The 17978-nt window shown below is 41.6% G+C and overlaps 2 protein-coding genes across 5 annotated transcripts in view; both read right to left on the bottom strand.

Annotated features, from left to right (window-relative positions):
• Positions 1 to 440: 440 nt before the first annotated feature.
• LOC117413662 (cation channel sperm-associated protein 4-like) lies at positions 441 to 7728 on the bottom strand. Of its 2 annotated transcripts, XM_059000345.1 has the most exons (10): positions 7331 to 7728; positions 5332 to 6086; positions 5104 to 5205; positions 4414 to 4511; positions 3689 to 3818; positions 3255 to 3388; positions 2661 to 2835; positions 2254 to 2465; positions 1509 to 1671; positions 441 to 733 (listed from the first exon to the last, which is right to left on the bottom strand). In XM_059000345.1, the coding sequence occupies exons 3-10, from the start codon at positions 5170 to 5172 to the stop codon at positions 638 to 640; spliced, it is 1077 nt and encodes a 358-aa protein (XP_058856328.1). In that variant the 5' UTR covers positions 5173 to 5205; positions 5332 to 6086; positions 7331 to 7728; the 3' UTR covers positions 441 to 637. The 2 variants fall into 2 exon arrangements, with proteins under 2 accessions (XP_058856328.1, XP_058856329.1); XM_059000346.1 differs by lacking the exon at positions 4414 to 4511 and having other exon boundaries at positions 443 to 733; positions 5332 to 7725.
• Positions 7729 to 8220: 492 nt separating this feature from the next.
• The window catches only part of LOC117413781 (connector enhancer of kinase suppressor of ras 2-like), a 28828-nt gene continuing 19070 nt past the window's right edge, over positions 8221 to 17978 (bottom strand). Inside the window, exons 11-22 of one of the 3 annotated variants that reach the window (XM_059000155.1) lie at positions 17801 to 17970; positions 17448 to 17626; positions 16443 to 16473; positions 15631 to 15806; positions 14845 to 14918; positions 14125 to 14196; positions 13113 to 13186; positions 11494 to 11567; positions 11033 to 11141; positions 10448 to 10626; positions 9669 to 10058; positions 8221 to 9323 (exon numbers count right to left, since the gene is read on the bottom strand). In XM_059000155.1, the coding sequence (XP_058856138.1) occupies positions 9291 to 9323; positions 9669 to 10058; positions 10448 to 10626; positions 11033 to 11141; positions 11494 to 11567; positions 13113 to 13186; positions 14125 to 14196; positions 14845 to 14918; positions 15631 to 15806; positions 16443 to 16473; positions 17448 to 17626; positions 17801 to 17970 (1561 nt within the window). In that variant the 3' untranslated portion in view covers positions 8221 to 9290. Of the gene's footprint in view, positions 10059 to 10447; positions 10627 to 11032; positions 11142 to 11493; positions 11568 to 13112; positions 13187 to 14124; positions 14197 to 14844; positions 14919 to 15630; positions 15807 to 16442; positions 16474 to 17447; positions 17627 to 17800; positions 17971 to 17978 lie in introns of all 3 variants that reach the window. The other 2 variants (XM_059000154.1, XM_059000153.1) reach the window with 2 other exon arrangements.

The following is a 17978-nucleotide window of genomic DNA, read 5'->3' on the forward strand; positions in this document are numbered from 1 at the left end:
CTGATTCTAATGGATGTCAAAAAAACTACTATAAACAATCTGAAGCTCTAATGAAGCCATCACAACGGGCACAACATGGGTTCAAACACTGTAATCGTCTCATTAATGACACAGATTATCCACACGACTTCCTCTCCCTCTGTTTGTCATACCATATGGGGTAACTTCCAAGCCCATTCTCTCTGAGCTCCACACTCTGACTGAGGGCCACCATGCCTAATGGGCCAGCACAAACTGTATGTGGACAACAGGGCCTAGTGGTTGCTAAGGCAACCGAGCGCCACTGTTTACATTATTCCTGGGGTTACAATATTGTTATTCAGGGAAGAAACAGGTAATGATTAACCGATTAATAAAAAAGTACTACAAATACAATAATACTGAAATATTGTGTGTGTGGGGGGGGGGGGGGGGGGTTCAAATATATCTCTTTCAACCTGAATTTTTTTTTTTTTTAGAAAGACCGAAATTGGGTGGGGGTGTCCTGAGGGTCATAGTTCATTTCAGTGTTAAAAAAAAAAAAACAGAAAATAATTTCTATTCTGAACAGGTTGTAAAGCGCTAGATGTTAGGGACGTTCCTTTGACATCAGGATGGTATGAGAAGAATGGAGCCTGCTGTGTCGGCGTGGGCACAACTACATTGACATCCGTTTCACTTTCATCACAGACTGGAGGACTGTGCCCTTCTGGTAGAGACTCGGAGACGCTCCCCCAGAGTCGATCATATTGGCCTGAAGTTAAAACACATTTAAAAGGAGTGCAGTCAGAGTCAAGCCATCATTCAGACTCTTATTACAAACTCATAAACCTACAACAGCAACTGGGATCGCATTGCTCTTGAGAAAATATCATTGATACAAAGACAGGGAAACTGTTCACCTGGTGTTTTGGTGAGTGCTTGCCTTCATGTCTTGCATCTCTTTAAAAGTGCTCAAAATATTTACTAAATATGGTCTCAATATGAGCCTACTGGTATCACAAACCCCATTAGCTCTAACTTTATACCCAGTTTCCATTATTTAGATCTGAATTTGGGCATCAGCGAGTTACCTCTGAACCCTCGGTGAAGTTCACTCACTCACCAGTGTTTCTAAGTCCTGTGCTTTGAACCCTTGTAAGCACCATGTGTAAAAGGGTAAAAAACATCAATGTCTGAGTTTAAGCTATGAGTGTGAATGTTAGTTATTTTTGTGCAAATATGTCATTGTTGAATTGCTGTATCTGTGTATTCAAAATATTAACCCTGACAATAAACCCTACCCTGTGCGTTGTCCACATGTTTACTACAGAATTCCGATAGGAGTGAAATCACGCTGCTAAAATCAAGCTATGAACCTCAAGGGGATGGGGGCCATTGGAACCTGTGTTGGAGGCAGTCCAAACAGACTGAATTGAAAAATACGTAAACTGTGGCTGCCTGGCGCACTGGGGAGCAATGGCTCGATCTTAGATTGGATAAGAAGCGGCGAGCGTTTCTTTGCATGTCTTCACAGCTCCTTGTTTTACCTTCTCCAGCATCATGAGCGTGGAGAGCATGTCCCCGGTCTTCCCAGAAGCGATTTCGTTCATCAGGAGGTTCTCGTTGAGCATCGGCACCTGCTTGTTGCGCATGATGACCTCCTGCTCCTGCTCTCGGTTGAACAGGATCCCGCGGACCTCTTCAGCAATGCTGGAACGACAGCAGAAACCATCACAGCACTGTACTTACAGGGTGCTGATGTTAACTGCCTCCCGCGCATCCAAAGACTGAACATCCACACAAGGCAGATGTGGCATTTTAGGTATAGAAGTCAAGCAGAACACAAAGGTAAAACTTATAAGAAACACTGGTCTTCAGACTCCAAGCAGTGGGATCATGTTCAGATCATCACTGTTTTAATTATACAATGGCATTGATCACCCTTCCATTCATTTGAACGGGTTATTCTCTTCAGACCTTTTCCTAGTCATGGTTTAATCCCAATATGGCACTCCTGGGTGTGTGTGTCATTGTGGGATATTGCCACTTCCAGGGTTGGAGATATGCCACAGCTACACCCTGTCATGCTATACTGCTTCAATATACACTGTGCACGTAAGAGGTTAAAGAATATGGGGCACAAAGCAGCACTGTCTTTATCGATCACATCCACAACAGGTGGATTATCCATAACTTCAAAAGGTCAAGTAGTCAACCCTTTTACCATTTTGCTTCTGAATCCCAAGTGGCTTACTGTAGGTAAAAAAACAACCACATCAAAAGTAACTGTACCCATTGAGCTCCTGTCGGATTATCCTGTAGTCCTTCCTGTTCTTTTGTATGGCCTCCAGCACGACGCAGAACTGCTCGAATGACACAATGGTGAGGTTCTCCAGGGAGCTGATCCTGTGGGGCTTCTGCCGACGGGTCATAGTGGTCTCCCTTATCACCTGCTCCAAATGCACCACTTCCAGATCTTTCACAAGGTCTTCTTCAGGTTTCTCCTACATGGTAAAGCGGGGATAGATTCAGAGTCAGAGGTTTGCAAATAACCTTGTGCTTAGCAGACACAATGATGGTCATATGCAACTAGGCTGTTCAGCATAACTGAGGCATCTTCCATTGTCACCACAATCTCAACCTCAATCCAACCGAGCATGTTTGGAATGAACTTCCACAATGCGTTTACAAGCACTCACTGTTGAGGCTTGTGCTGCTCCCTTGTCGTCTGTCACATCTTCATACTCTGTCATTGCCAGCTCCAGATTCGTTGTCACCACGGCAACCAGCAGGTTGGCAAAGATAAATGCCCCACCAGTCAGAAAGACAAAGAAATAGATAGCAGCCCCATACTTCAGACCGTCACCTTCGGCTCTATAAATAGAAAAGAAAGGGCTTGTTCATTCTTGGGGGGAAACAAAAACATGAACTTTCTGTTGGGATTCATGCAATTAAAAAGGAACTTCACAATGCACTATTGCATATTCAATCCCAGTAATGAGAAACCGTGCGCTTTTCTGTCATTCCCAATTCAGCACCAGCCTTTTCAGAAGCCCACTAACACACTTCAATGCGTGGTTTGCATTGATACAACCAACTTCCCATCTGTTTGAAGCCACTCAGTACAGCCCATGCCTTCTTGTCTTAATACTTACTTAACTTACATACTGAATTAGAGTTAGAAGGTAACTAGGAATATGAATCAATTACACAAGGGAATGTTCATCCTATTGTGATAACTAAACTGTTTCCCGTTGCCTGGTTTAAAAAGGTACTCAATCTGTAATCCGTACTGAAAATCTTTATAGATTGTCATCCAGCCATCTTGAGTGATGCAGATGAAGAGGGAATACATGGCTGTGGCCAGGTCTCCGAAGGACTGTGGGACATCAGCTCCGAACAACGTCACACCAAACACAGCAAACACCTGTGGAGATCAACAAATACCAGGACCAGAGCTTTGGTAATAGACATTATGTTCTTATGAATCAGTGTCGTCCATGCCTCCCTTGGTGGCCCTACACCCATTGACTGTAATATGGCAGGTCTTTCTAATGAATTAATGAATTGTCCAAACCCAGTGATTGATGTATGGTGGGACGTACCCTTGCGCTGTGCATGTGCCAGCTTTCAGAAGATGTCGTTTTTGGCTATTCGGTGCAAGGTAGTGGGTACTGTGGCAATGAGGGGACGCAGGCAGATGAAGGATTTGTGTGGCACTCCTTACCAGCATGAAAATGACCAGGAGCAGGAAGATGTTAGCCATGTCTGGGATGGACTGTAAGATGACCTGGACCATCATAGCGATGCCACGCAGGGCAGTGAGGCCCCGTATGCTGCGGATCACTCTCAGCACCCTGCAAACCAATCACAAGGTGTGTCAACAAACACACTGGAATCCCACTGACCAATCACAAGGTGTCTCAATAATCACATTGGAATCCCAGTGACCAATCACAAGGTGTCTCAACAAACACATTGGAATCCCACTGACCAATCGCAAGGTGTCTCAACAAACACATTGGAATCCCAGTGTGTCCCCAGTGTGTGGCTCGGCTCAGCTCAGATAATTCTCTATTAGCTCACAGATCCACATACACACTAATTTAACTTTCTAAGGAAACACATGTCCCACCCCCAGTTGTTGGGAGTACCATGACCTGCACCACCAGCATCGACATAACCTCACAGTAATGAAGGAGACCAATACAATCAGGCAAAACACCACTAAAACAGTGAAATAAATCCACACTGGTGAAGTTTGTCTAATTGTCTAGTTGTTTACAGCTTTGCCTTTTGTGTGGGGATTGTGTGGAACGAAAGCCAGAAGACACTACGGCCCTCCAGGAGTTTGAGACTCCTGTTTTAAATGGCTGCTTCAACTCTGCTTTAGCTTTGTCTTAAATATGTAAAGTATCTGTTTTTTTAAACTCCCCGACCTTCATTCCTCACCTAAGAATCCTCAACACCTTACTGCTCATAAAGACCTGCACAGCAGGCCCCAGAACCAGGGACAGGACAATAAGGAAGTCCAGGATGTTCCAGCCATCCTAAAAACAGAAGGGGACTGTTTTGGCTGTAGAAAAGATTGATGTTAAACCTTACGACTGGATTAAAGAAAAGATGACCCTTATAAAAGTTTACCACGGTATTTCTACGCTGTACTTTTCCCATAGTTTACCCTGGTGTGCCATGTTTTTTAATATGCTTTACCATGCCTCTCTGTGCTTTAGAATGCTTACCTAAGCTTTACCACACTTTCACTGTGCTTTATTACACTTTGCTGTGCTTTTACTGTGGGAAACTTTCATAAGGGGAATGTCAAACCACAAAACAGGGGAGAATAAGGGCATCTTAATAAATAATGTGTTTCTCATCAAGTGCAATGCTGAATGTATAAAGGGAACTCTGTTCTTATTTATTCAGAACCAGCAGCTCCTGAACTTAAAAATCAACGAAACACAGTACAGAATTTGAGTAATTGTAATAAAACAATGACAAGCATTAAAAATAAGGGGACAGTGAAAACGTACTCTCTAACGGTTAGATTTCTCATGGAAAAAATGATAATTAAAGACGAGAGCTAATATTTCCAAATGTTGTATACATATTGTATTGCCTTCCCTCGTAGCAAATTCTTACCTTCCAGAAGATATAAAACCCATAGTACCATTTCACAAGAATCTCCCAGATAAACACTGTGAGGACCATGTGTTCGAACACACTGAACACGGTATCATATGTCTGGAAAAGATTAAGATCAAAGGGATAAACCACACTGATTGTGGAGAAGGGGAGGCACCACAACAGGAAACTAGAAACAAATCAATACACTCAAAAGAAATAAAAGAGAGTGCTGTTTTCTCATACCTCAGCAATGGATGGGTTGGTCTAGCAGGCGATCATAATGGAGTTCCCGATAATCAAACCCAAGATACACATCTTATAAACCATGTGATCTATAAGCGATCCGACAAGCACGTGGGACACATACTTCTCCACCTGCTGGTCATCCTAGAATACATAAATCAATAAGGAAATAAACCAGCCAGGGCTTGGACAACAAATTAGACACACTCGGAGCACTGTCAGCGAGGTGCACTGTCAATGGCATTCAGGACAGCCCTGAATTCGATTGAGCCAACAGCGGTGGGTTGGCAATTCAAAGCCCTCGACTGGAAAGCTACGGTGCGACAGAATTTAGTTCTCAAGCTCCTCCCCTTTGGGACTTTTTGGGTTCTGTTTGGAATCCAATCAATATTTTGAAATCTTTAAAATATATGCATTTGATTTGCCTTTTACTAGTGAGATCTTTTTAGTCTGTTATTGTAAAGCATTCTGGGATGCTTGGACAAGAAGGACGCTATATAAATGGAATTGGTAGGGTATTGTAGGGGACAAATCTGGAAACAGGAGCCAGCTGCCTCTTGAGACCCCTGTGAACTGACTGCTGAACAATCACGTACTTGTTATAGTCTATGATATATACAGAACTTCCTATTTATCCTTATTGCTGTCCTGTGGATCTTAACTCTCACCTTAACCTGCAGGACTTCTTTAAAGTCAATGACTTCAATCTCGGGTTCATCCTTAGCCGCTGAACTTTTCCTGCGCTTCTCGCAATTCTACTTTACAGAAACAAAACACAGTAAAAGGAAACAGCCCCACTGCTTCGAGGGGAGAGCACGGCATGCTGGGTAAGGCAGAACGGTTCACACTAGTGCCAGTTCTGAAAGTTAGACCGTTAGAGTAAATCTGACCTACAATAGTGGAAGTGATTTTATATTTGAATTGTATTAAACGAAAAACACAAAAAAATAAATCAAGCCCAGAACAAAGATATATTCAGCACAAGAAATGAAGGTACTGGTAGACTTGCTTGTGCAAATATGTGAACAATACAAAAAGAAAACTCATTTTAGCTTCAAAACTGACAAACCAAAATGATAAAGGGTTTACAATTATAATTTGTTTATCAGTATGCTCATCTTCATTATTATTATTATGAGACCAATGGTGTGACTTTTATATATTTTAATAAAGATATTAATTTCCCAATGAAGATTGGTAATTGTTTGTTTATTTAGCAGACGCCTTTATCCAAGGCGACTTACAGAGACTAGGGGACTAGGTGTGAACTATGCATCAGCTGCAGAGTCACTTACAACAACGTCTCACCCGAAAGACGGAGCACAAGGAGGTTAAGTGACTTGCTCAGGGTCACACAGTGAGTCAGTGGCTGAGGTGGGATTTGAACTGGGGACCTCCTGGTTACAAGCCCTTTTCTTTAACCACTGGACCACACAGCCTCCTACACAGCCTCCTAATGGTACAGTTAGACGGTCAGAGACCTTCAGACTTATCAGCTATGCTAGGGCTGGAGCCTTACTCAAAAACAATTCAAAATGGCATTATATATAATTATATATGATTTTTTCATATTGTAGCTGCACACTGCTGATCAGGGAACAAAGCAGATTACAACGTAGATTCGGTTTGAGATGCAGGGAAATGGTGAAATAGTACCGCCTGGTGGTGAGTTGGCGAACTACAGACGACTGGTTAATATAAAAAAAAAAGTTAAGTACGGTATGTTGTTGAATTCTTTGCACTTGTCCACTAGTTTTTAATTATTCCGTCTTCAATAGAAACTAAACTAATATAGAATAAATATTACCTAGAATTATGCCTAAAGTATGTATTTACTGGTTTGTCTAACTAACATGAAGCTACAGACAATACTTCTGTATCCATTACCTCCTGGTTCTAATCGCAGAACACAATTAGCTTTAAACGAGTTTCTTTTGTTTTTCAGTTGCACATTTATTAAATGGGCCAGCGATAAGGATGAACGAAAAATCTAACTTACCTTTCCCGTAAATGCGGTTGTGTTTTCCATTCTTCGTGCCTTTAGACAAATACCTTTTCTAGGTCTAGGTTATTTTCACTCGGTGCCATGTGGCGCTTCACCTCTCTACTCCACGTTTACACAATTTGTTTTGCTTTATGACGTTTGTCATGTGCACTATTCTGTAAATTCAAGAACGTTCGTCGCACATGACGTCACTTAGTATGCCCGCTCTATCATAATTGGAAAATGTTACTTCCTGTTGAAATAAAACGCTGGGGTCATTCACACATACAGTGGCTACCACACAATGATAAATAAGGCACATAAGGAAAGGTGTTGTTAATTAATATGTAGCTTCAATAAATTTGTAGAGTGGGTGGGGCCAGCCATTATCACATGATTACAATGGAATGTTTAGCAGTTCAGTGCCTGCCTGCCATTATAGGATCATCTGGTAAGCTCAAAGCCAAGAAAGACAAATGTATTATAAAGAAGTCCAAAAGTTTCTGACTGTAAAATATTACAAACATTCCATAAACATGCAATAATCTGGATTTTTTTGTATATTAACTACTCTATTCAAAAAATTCAATTCAAGCCAGGAATTGCACAAACAAGTGATGCACTTGGAAACGGTTCACTACTGCATCTAATTGATTATTTGTTTTAATTTATAATGAAACTGGCAGAAATTTGCACTACAACCATTTGTCTGCTCATTACCAATGACGTTTTAAATGAATACCAAATGAAGCACTAAAACAACCACTGAAAGTGGAGGAATAATGCTGAAAAACTCAAAATATCTTGGGGTGCATTGTGACAAACTTCGCAGCGTTATGGACAACATAACAGTTAAAGCCCTCTTCTGAGTACAAGAGATCATATTTTGAAATAGAAAAAACATACCAATTTACTAAAATGTTTATTTTTACATTTTGTTCACTGTATGACAGTAATTACAGTACATGTACAGTACAGTACATATTGTAATCATGAATTAGACCATCATTTAACCTCAGCAAACCTTAGCTATATACAATCATTTGTTTACAATTTATACAGAAACTAAACCACACCCTCGACTCATTGTATAGTTATTCAATATGTAGGCACTTTGGGGACAGATTTTTCGAAAAGTGAAATAGGTTAAAATGCTCTTCGTTTTGTTGTGCCAACCTAAAAAAACGGACTCCCTTTTTATCCACTGCTGTCACTGCTGCTTGGTATCCTTGTTCTCTCAACATGACGCGTTCTTCCTCGTTCTTGAAAGAACAGGCATGTAGGATTGCAACCTTTCAACTTTGTTTGACCACCTGTCCCTTTGAGTAAAGGGAGAGCTGGGGCAAAATCTTTTTATTTGTTTGTTTTGTAAGATCCTAAATACAGACAATATCCATCGTGCAAGGATTCAAACCCGACAGATACAGTTAGATACAGTAACATGAATGAAACTACCAGTCCCAATAACTCCAAACATAATCACATCGTAACACCAATCCCTTCTACTGCATTTAATGAGAGTGTTCACGCTGTCAAAGACAGGCGGTATTAAGTCGGATTCCAGTTCTTCTTTAGTTGAGGCATGTTCTGGGTTGGTTTGTTTTAATAAGAGTGACGCTCCGCTGTGGTGAGCAGGGCTGCTATGAGACTGATTTCTATCTGATGCACTTCCTTCAGGATTCTGAACTCTCCTTCAGCACTCCTGATGAGAATTCCAGCAGCTCTTACTGGATAACCATCACGTATATAAAACCCTCGACACAGGTTTATAACAATAGACAATGTCAATGTACAGCAAAGGGATTTGAAATTGGCAGGGTTTTTTTTTCTTGAATCAGCATAACCGGCTGAAAACTATCAGTTCTGATCATGACTGGCCAGTGCTGGTCATTGCGTCAATTTTCATCTAGGCTGCTATCTGCATTTTGTACTGTTTTGTAAAAGCTGACCTTGTGTTTTTTTGACCTACAGATTGTCAGTGTGCACTGACCACAGGCTCCTCATTTGTCTGAAAGTAAAAAAACGCTATTAACAACAAAACAAAATAATGATTAAAATCACACTACTCACTTTGGTATGTTTACTGGTTGTGGTTTTACTATCGGATCATGGTAATGGCATTTTGGAGTAAATGGTTTTGAGACTTTAGCCCATAATGCTGAGCATGATACCCAGCCAGGCAAAATCCTTGCTTAAGGTGGTAATACTAAACATATATATATATATATATATATATACACACATACACTTCATTAGTCTCCATATCAGTTGCTGTGAATGTTATAGGCTGAATTGCCTATATGAAGAAATAATCCTCTGAAGAGACACTGACCGTCGCATGGCTACTGCTTACTGTGGCATTGCCGTGAGCCGTTCTTTCAAGTGAGTCACATGGCTTCGCTTCAGAGATCATCGCTTGCGGGGAACACTCTAGTCCTGGGCTTGGCGGTTGATCATCCACCAGCGACTCTCCCCGTTCTATTCTATAACCTGCCAGACTGTCCACCTCAGGCACCCTGAGTTCAGAGTCAGTGGCTGGGCTTGGCAACTCTTCATCCATGCCTGATTCACTGCTGCACAGCGAGGCAGGCTGGTCACCTTGAAACAACGTCTTCGCCTTGGTCAGTTTCGCAATTTCATTGCAGAGGTCTTCGTTTTTGACTTTCCACTCTTTGAATTTCTGTGACGTCAGTTCTGGGTCGTCCAGGATTGCGTTGATGACGTGAAGCTCCGCCTCTTTTGCCTAACGCAAATAAAATAATTCATATTGCTGTAAAAGCAACATCATTCTGCAACACAGGCTATTAGCTATATGCAATGTGTAGTTACACACACATACTCAAAAGAGCAACTTCATACAAGTATGGAATATGTTCTATCCCCACTCCAACTGCGATTTTCCCTTTGGTAACTTTAATGACAAAATTGACCATTGCACACCCCTAGTGGTCATTTCTAAAACCACCCAACTTCAGAAATTCAGCTTTTCCCATGGTTGAAAAGAGGCATTCGTTTGTAAGCTTAGCAGAAAAAGAGCGCACACGTATCAGGGTGTTAAACAGGTATGAAATGTGAGCAGTAGAAAGCCTAACCCTTAGAGCAGTGTGGAGAGAACGCTCTTCTGTAGCTTACTTTGAGTGTGCTCTTGAGCGCTCGGAGTCTCAGCGCTTTCTCGTTGATCACCGGGTTCTTGTTCCTCTTGATGAAGGATTTCCTGAAGTGATCCATGGTGGACAGCTGCTGGCTGCCAATGAGGGAGACCCCTCCCTCTTTGATGCGATCGTACAGATTGTCCATGTCATCCTTAACCCCTAACAAAACAATGCAGAAATCAAAACTGAAACATGTCAAACAAGGCTGCACTTGAGAAGCTCTGTGCGTCCTTTAACTCAACTATATATTCATACAACAAGTGACGAGAGTAATATGCACCCTAACCACAAGACATGCACCTTTCTGGCACCTTTCTGGCACCTTGAATAGAGTGGATCACAGTTTCTTTTTATGACATGCATTTGAAAAAAAAATGATTAATTGAATCTTAACTGGAACAAAGACCTGGACTGGAATGGATCTCAAGGACCAGAGTGTGGAACCACAGGAGAAGAAGTTTGAATTAAGACTTGAAATGCACAAGTGAATAGTTGAGGCAAAGGGATGCAGTGTACTCGGTTTTGAACGCATAGTCCCTGTCCTTGGGTGTGTATTGCTCATTACCTGTCTGGGTCTTCTCTGCTGTCGAGGTGGCTCCTCCACTCTGGGGTATATTTTCTTTATTCCCTTTTTTGCCTTTTGATATCGTCTGCACCCCGTCACTTTGTCGTTTCTGTGGAAGGGAATCGCAAACCAAACCATTTCAATCTCTGATTTATTTTTTTTAAATTTTTTTTACTGTGGGCCTTATTCACAAAGCAATTTTATTTAAATACATCAAAACTGTATTTAACTCATCATATCATAGAAGTTTAAAAAAAAAGTCAAAAGCAACCTTGGCCAGATTCTCAAAGCTTAGAACTGTTACATATCTCTATGACAGGCGACTAGAGCTGAAAAAACAGCTCTTGAACACAGGTATACAATTAGGTATAAGAAAATGAAAGCAGAGCTATTAAAAAAAAACATTTGAAAGACAGCAAGAAGGGGATGGTTATAAAAAACGAGGCACTTTCGCTACTCACTGTGTAAGCCTTGTGTCTGGGAGCTCGTGGGGAGTTCGAGTCCTCGTCTTCAGGTTCAGTCTCGCTGTAACAGTCTGCACAGGTGGATAGGAAGAGCCAGAAAGCTCAATCATTATTAACATAAACACACTTTATCTGACTGGTCACTTATTCAACAGCTATCGCTCACTCTTCAGGAACTGTTCTCCCCTCCACAGCTGATCATCACTGCATGTAAATGCCAATTTCACCAGCAGGTGGAATACTGCACATGGAAATAAGCTGCCATGATTATAAGCGTGCAAATACTGGGTCCTTAGTTTAGTAACTTATGTGAACATTTTGACCCTTTGATTTCCAGAGTTGTTCGTTAACCCATGCAGAATGACAGGGTGGGAAACTGTTCTTCGTTCCTCTGAAATCCTACATTGCAGTTTCCTGCAAAATTTGCTTTGAGTATCAGAAACTAAACGTGCAAAACATTTTGTTTCCTCTCCACTTCATGAAAAATAACACTTGCAAAAACCTGATGCATGTAGTGAATGGCATTTAAAACACATCACAGTGATTCAAACAGAACTCCCTACCCAATGTCATCAGCAATACATTATTAACAAGCTCTTTATGGCTTCAGTGTGAGCGGATCTCTATTATTCTAGGGAAAGTTTAATTGGGGCTTTTTGAGATAAATTAAAAATACAACATGCAACTGCGAATACAATGTGTGAAATGCGTTTCCTGGTTCCAGCTATCTGCCTGTTTTGACTGCTGTGCTGCAGGTACCCATCATATCATTACATTGAGCTCTCAAGTTGCATGCAAAGCGACGTTGCACACTATATAACCATAGTTTTGTTTCGTTTAATATCCCTTTCTCGATTTCTGCCGGGGGTCGGTTTGGGGTTTGGGGTACAGACTGTATCATGCACATATTTAGAAGTGGACTCTTGGCCGTACTACAGTGTCATTCTCCAGTAGGATTCTGGGAAGCAGAAGCAATGGCCCTGACTGATGGCAGCAAGCAGGGACTGTTAGGGGCTGTGCATAATAGAACCAGACACAAAAGCTGACACCAGCAATTGAAAGCTCAAGTGAGTACACCAGGTTGCCATGACAACTCCTTATCTGAAAGGGATGGTGCGCTCAATGGGCACTGCATTAAAAATCAATAGCGACCCTGGCACAGAGTGTGTGGACTGTGTAGGCTTGCATCAACCAACACACCATGGAGAAGAAGCAAGGCTAATGAAAGCAGAGACATAAAGTGCCCTGACTTCAGAGTGTTTTAAATACTACTCTTGTATGCTCAATAACACACAGAACACGATTATTTAAGGAAATGACTTTGTGTTGTATTTCATTGTACAAAGTGTACATCAAACAGTCCTATCTACAACGGAGCCTGTGGATATCCTATACATGTTACAGACACCTATACTGTGAGCTAGGATCATCCACTGCATTAGCTTCCACGAACCTGAAGAGCAGATCGCTGTTGTCTCTAAAGCTAGTGTATAGTATATACATATTCTGCTGATAACAGTGGACAAGATATAAACTAATAATAAATGACAGCCAGGGGGGAAACATAATGCTGGCACTGCTGGGGGGATATTCATATGAATGGGCAGCCACTCTACCTTCCTCTTTCTTTGGGAAGTTCTTGCTGTACTGCTTGTGTTTTAGTATACCGGCTATCAAGCAATTGATCCACCTTGGGGGGGCAAAGAAAAAAAAAGTGCAGTTACAGAAATGCAGCCTTTCGAAGCAGAAGAGGATGTAAAACACATCAGAAGCACAAAAAAGCATTGAAGCGAAAACAGCAACACACAACATAGCATCTCAAAACAAAGAAATTCAATATTCCTGAAAAATACAGATGGTCTTGAGGTTAGCTTTCATTCATAACTCCCAATAATGACACCTGAGGCCTCTAAAGCAAAACAACACCCACATTCGATACCCTGCAGCTCCTTCTAGCAAGAGTGGTGTGTCATCCCTGGAAATATACCCTCAGTAAAGATACCCTCAGTAAATATACCTTCAGTAAATGTAGTTTATGTTTTTTAAATTGAATTCTAGGCTTTGTAGTTCCAAACCTGAGGTTTAGTTTCATCACTCCGAGGAACCATGTAAACCAGTATAGACAGCACACGCCACCTTTACCCTCTCTGTAACTGTATCCTCATCCTGATAAAGTACAGCACCAGTAGACTCTGCATATATCCTGCCTGGTGTCGGGTGAGCAAAATAAGTGCCTACTCATCTCAATGACGAAGGCTGAAATGCTGAAACCACGCTGTCAATTCTTTTTACTATACATGGATGGAGATTAGAGATTACACAACTATGTGCATGCTCATCTGTTTCTATTTGTGAACTTGCAGCACCTCGGTCCTGACCTGAACACCCCTTAGTCAGTCCTGGGCCTCTCTGTCAGCTGTGCTGTGTGATCTGATCTGGATCCTAACCTAGGCCTTCAAAGTGAGTGAGTCTGCTGCTCCAGTCCAGCACCCTGAACATACCCATTTGAAATGCTGTTTAGGAAACTGGGTTTTCAAGTGTTCGATTGAATGAAAGTATTGGGTAGGAACAGTATGTTAAAAGGTTGAATGATGCTGCTTTTACAGTACAGTAGGTCCCCGTACTTACTTGCTCATGTCTGTAACGTTGTCCGCAGCAAAGAAAAATGTCCGAAACCTCTCGTGGCAGACTTTAAACACACTGTAAAACAGAATCACAGAAAGGTACACCACTAAAATACAGTGTATACAATCGTCTGCCTTTTGAATCATTCTCAACTGTAAGGAGACATAAACTCTTTGAAACAGTTTTCACGTATTGAAGCCCATGTTGAAAATATCATGCATATGTCTCCCCAGTAATTTCATATCAGTACAGAGGAAATTCTTAATTAATAACAACAAATGACAGGCAACTTTTATTTCTGGAAACCAGCTGAAGATTAAATATAAAAAACTGGACAAACTACCAACTACCTTAAAAAAACTGGACAGAGAACTAGCTGATTAAGTAAGTGTAAACCATGGAATAATTTAGTAAACAGCAACCCAAGAATAGTATTTTCAGTATAACAACTCTGCTGCTTTAAACACTGAGCCCTATTCGCAAAACACTTATAAGGAATGTTCTTAAACAGTGTTTTGAAAATAAGAATAATCTTCTGTCTTCTAATCAAGCTTGATTAAATTAGTGAATAAGGGTTTTACATAAAACAGTCCTTAGCAAAACCATCTTTAACAAAAACATTCCTTAAAAAATTTTAGTTTTATGAATAGGGCCCCACTGATCAAACACCATCTGCTGTTGTAAAGACGTGATTATAGACCAGCACTCCAGTTAAAGACTTACTATTTCCTCTTGTGATCGCCAGCACTTTCAATATTGTATGAAGAGACATTAATGAAACCCTCCGCCTTCTCTTCCTGCAAAAAAAAAATCAAATAAAAAGATATTATGAAGTGAGTCTAGTGGCAACTGACTTTCTGATTTTCTAATTTGAAAGATAAAACTCTTTAACCTTTCAGAAAAATGTCAGGTTTTGAATATATTATATCTACACAGACACTCCATTTCAGAAGAAATGTTAAACTCAGTCAACCTGTCCCACACTTTGTAAAGCAGGATGGCACAGAAATGTAGCTGTCAACTATTTAGCAAAGCATGGGGGACGGACCAACATGGAGGAGAGAACTGCTTTTATATCTTTAGGTAACCCCACAGTTATCACAGACAGTACTGTAGGTTCAAACAGACCGCTGCCTTCATAAGACAGTAATCCAAATAAAACAAAATAAGAGACTGGATAGGGATGGAGGGAACTGTTCCCTCAACCCCAAAAGGGTGGTCCTTCTCGCACAGGCAACGTGGGGAAGGTCACATGACCACAGCTTGTCCCTGCTCTGTAGATACATTAAGAGGGTTATTCTCAGTTTCCAGTGCGGCTACTCCATTCAAACCTGGTGCAGACACATTCAGGGGCTCCTCATAACTGTAAGGCAGTTTGGGCAGAGTTGAGCAACACGAACAGAGCACCAAGCTGCACGGTGACACAGGGAATACTCCAAAGGGAAGTGGAGCTGTGTAAAGGGAGTCAGTGAAGGCCCATGCTGAACACGGTTGAAAGGTCACACTCACATGCTGGCTGTTGTACCAGTACAGCGAGGGTCCCTTCAGCACAAACCAGAAGCGCTGCCACTTCTGTGTGACAAAGACGCTGCTCTCTTTCTTCTTGTTCCAGAGCCAGCCCTCGCAGTCAGCCTTGCCCAGCTCCCGACACGAGATACGTCTGCGACTGGCGGTACTGCGGACCCCTGGAAACATTGACAGCACCACAGTGAGACTCACCGAGTGCACAGAGAACACAGACCCCTGGAAACACTGACAGCACCACAGTGAGACTCACCCAGAGAAGGGCACAGCGTGTGTATGAGGAGGTGGCCAGGGGAGACAGCTACAGCTACAGCTATTATATGACAAGTGCTTTGGTCTTGTTTTAAGGTCATGGTTTTTAACCAAGTCAGTTAAGCATCTGACTTTAAGCAAATCAATTATTCAGCGACAGGCTGCTGTTGCTTTGTTGTCAACGGGCTGTTTATGAAGCTTGTTTAAACAGACTGTGCCATGTGGTTTTATCACAGGATTTTCAATCATGATGTCAGAGAGATTGCACTGGTCATATAATATTGCAGTAATCTAAGAAATCAATACCTACACATTTGCATCATGTTATACGATAACTGTTGATTTTCTTGTGTCTAAAAGTTTCATATTCATTGGAGAACAACATGTCAGAAGGGATCTACAGTCATCACAGAATAAGGCATGTGGTATCTATGTTTAGATGATACAAACATGCAAATATGCAATATTTATAACCACTGCTGAATGCATGCATGCTGTGCATGAACATGGAAGGGTAAAGTGGAGATATGGGTTGTGTCCCTCACCTTTTGTATTTGACTTTCTGGAAGCTCTCTCCTGCAAAAAGAGGAGAAGGTTTTTAATTAGTTTTGCATATTAAGTGTGATGTACAATCCAGCACCAAATATCGTACAGGACCACTGTATTGACAGCCTACAGCTATGGTCACAAGTTATGCATCACTTAGAATTTTAGGATTGAGACATAATAAAAAAAAAACCTATATGAACAGAATCGAGATCTTTTATTTAACATCATGTAATCAAAGAAACTACAAAATGATTTTGTAAAAGTCTACCGGAAGCCATAATAGTAGTGCAGTATTTCATGTTAGATTTTGAAATGTACAATTCTTCAGTTTGTCAGGTTTCATTCAACTTTATGAAGGAAATGAGTTAATTCTATAGGGTGATGCAAAACGTTTTGGCATAGCTGTGTGCACAATGTTTCAAATCCACCCTGTTGCAATACTGTGATCTGCGAATGATTCTGCCGAAGGTATTTTTCAAGATCTTCTGTAAAGGCCTACATGGAAGGACAATATTCATATTTCAAATTCACAGAAAGGATCCTTCTATAAACAGCTGAATATAGTCACCTCTATGTCTTAAAAAAAGGTTTTACTCTTACTCTGACAGTAAGAAATACTGGTATGAATATTTCTGATTCCAAAAATTAATTAAAATATTTTTCTTATAGAACAGATTCTGAACTAGAACAAAAAAAAAAAAACAGTCAATGGAACTGGTAATATTAAAGAACAATCAGAAAAAACTCCATGCAGCTATTGAGGATGGAGAAGCAGGGGTTGAAACTTGCACTAGCCTGGCACCCAGTCCTGGGTATGATGTTAATGAAAGCGTTCCTCCCTTAGAGCTGCATGAACAACTCCTGTTAGTAAAACTACTGACTCAGGTGACTTACTCAAGCTGTGCAATCAGAGAGATTTACCAGGGCTCTGATTCTTCAAACCCAGGTCTGGGTGTAGGGCTAGTGCGAGTTTCAAGCCCTGAAGAAGCCCTCTCACTTACCTCCTGTGTTTGTGCTGCCATCTCAGAATCACTGCCCTGCTGCTCAAAGCTGTGCCTGCGCTGCCAGGAGTAGCGTTTCAGTTCGAGGGTCCCGGGAAGGAACGAGGGGTCACTGGGAGCCCCAGCACTCTCCGGACTGATCCCAGGACTGTGGACACTGCCTTCCCGCCCAGGGCTTTCTAGTGTTAACAAAGCACAACACATCTCATTACCATTACATTGCCTGTCTGTCTTCTAGTTTAAATGCACAGTGTTTGCACTGGGGTAAAGCTTAAAGAATCGAGTCCTTACTCTGAACAAACATGGGTGCTGGTGGCGTCAATTTATTACACTGTGCCAGGAGTGTCTCTTACCAGGTGTGGTCAGGGATGGAGGGGTCTGGTCCCCCTTGCTCAGTAGCTCCCCCTCCTGGTCGGAATTGTACCAGGTGGACTGGCTCAGGGAGTACCCGCTATCGCCCCCAGCCTCAGACACCTCCGATCCCCCTCCCAGACTCTTCTCTTCTGAATTCTCGCCTTTATTCCTTGGAAG

This window comes from Acipenser ruthenus, chromosome 25 (genome assembly GCF_902713425.1).
Source record: "Acipenser ruthenus chromosome 25, fAciRut3.2 maternal haplotype, whole genome shotgun sequence".
Lineage (NCBI taxonomy): Eukaryota > Metazoa > Chordata > Actinopteri > Acipenseriformes > Acipenseridae > Acipenser > Acipenser ruthenus.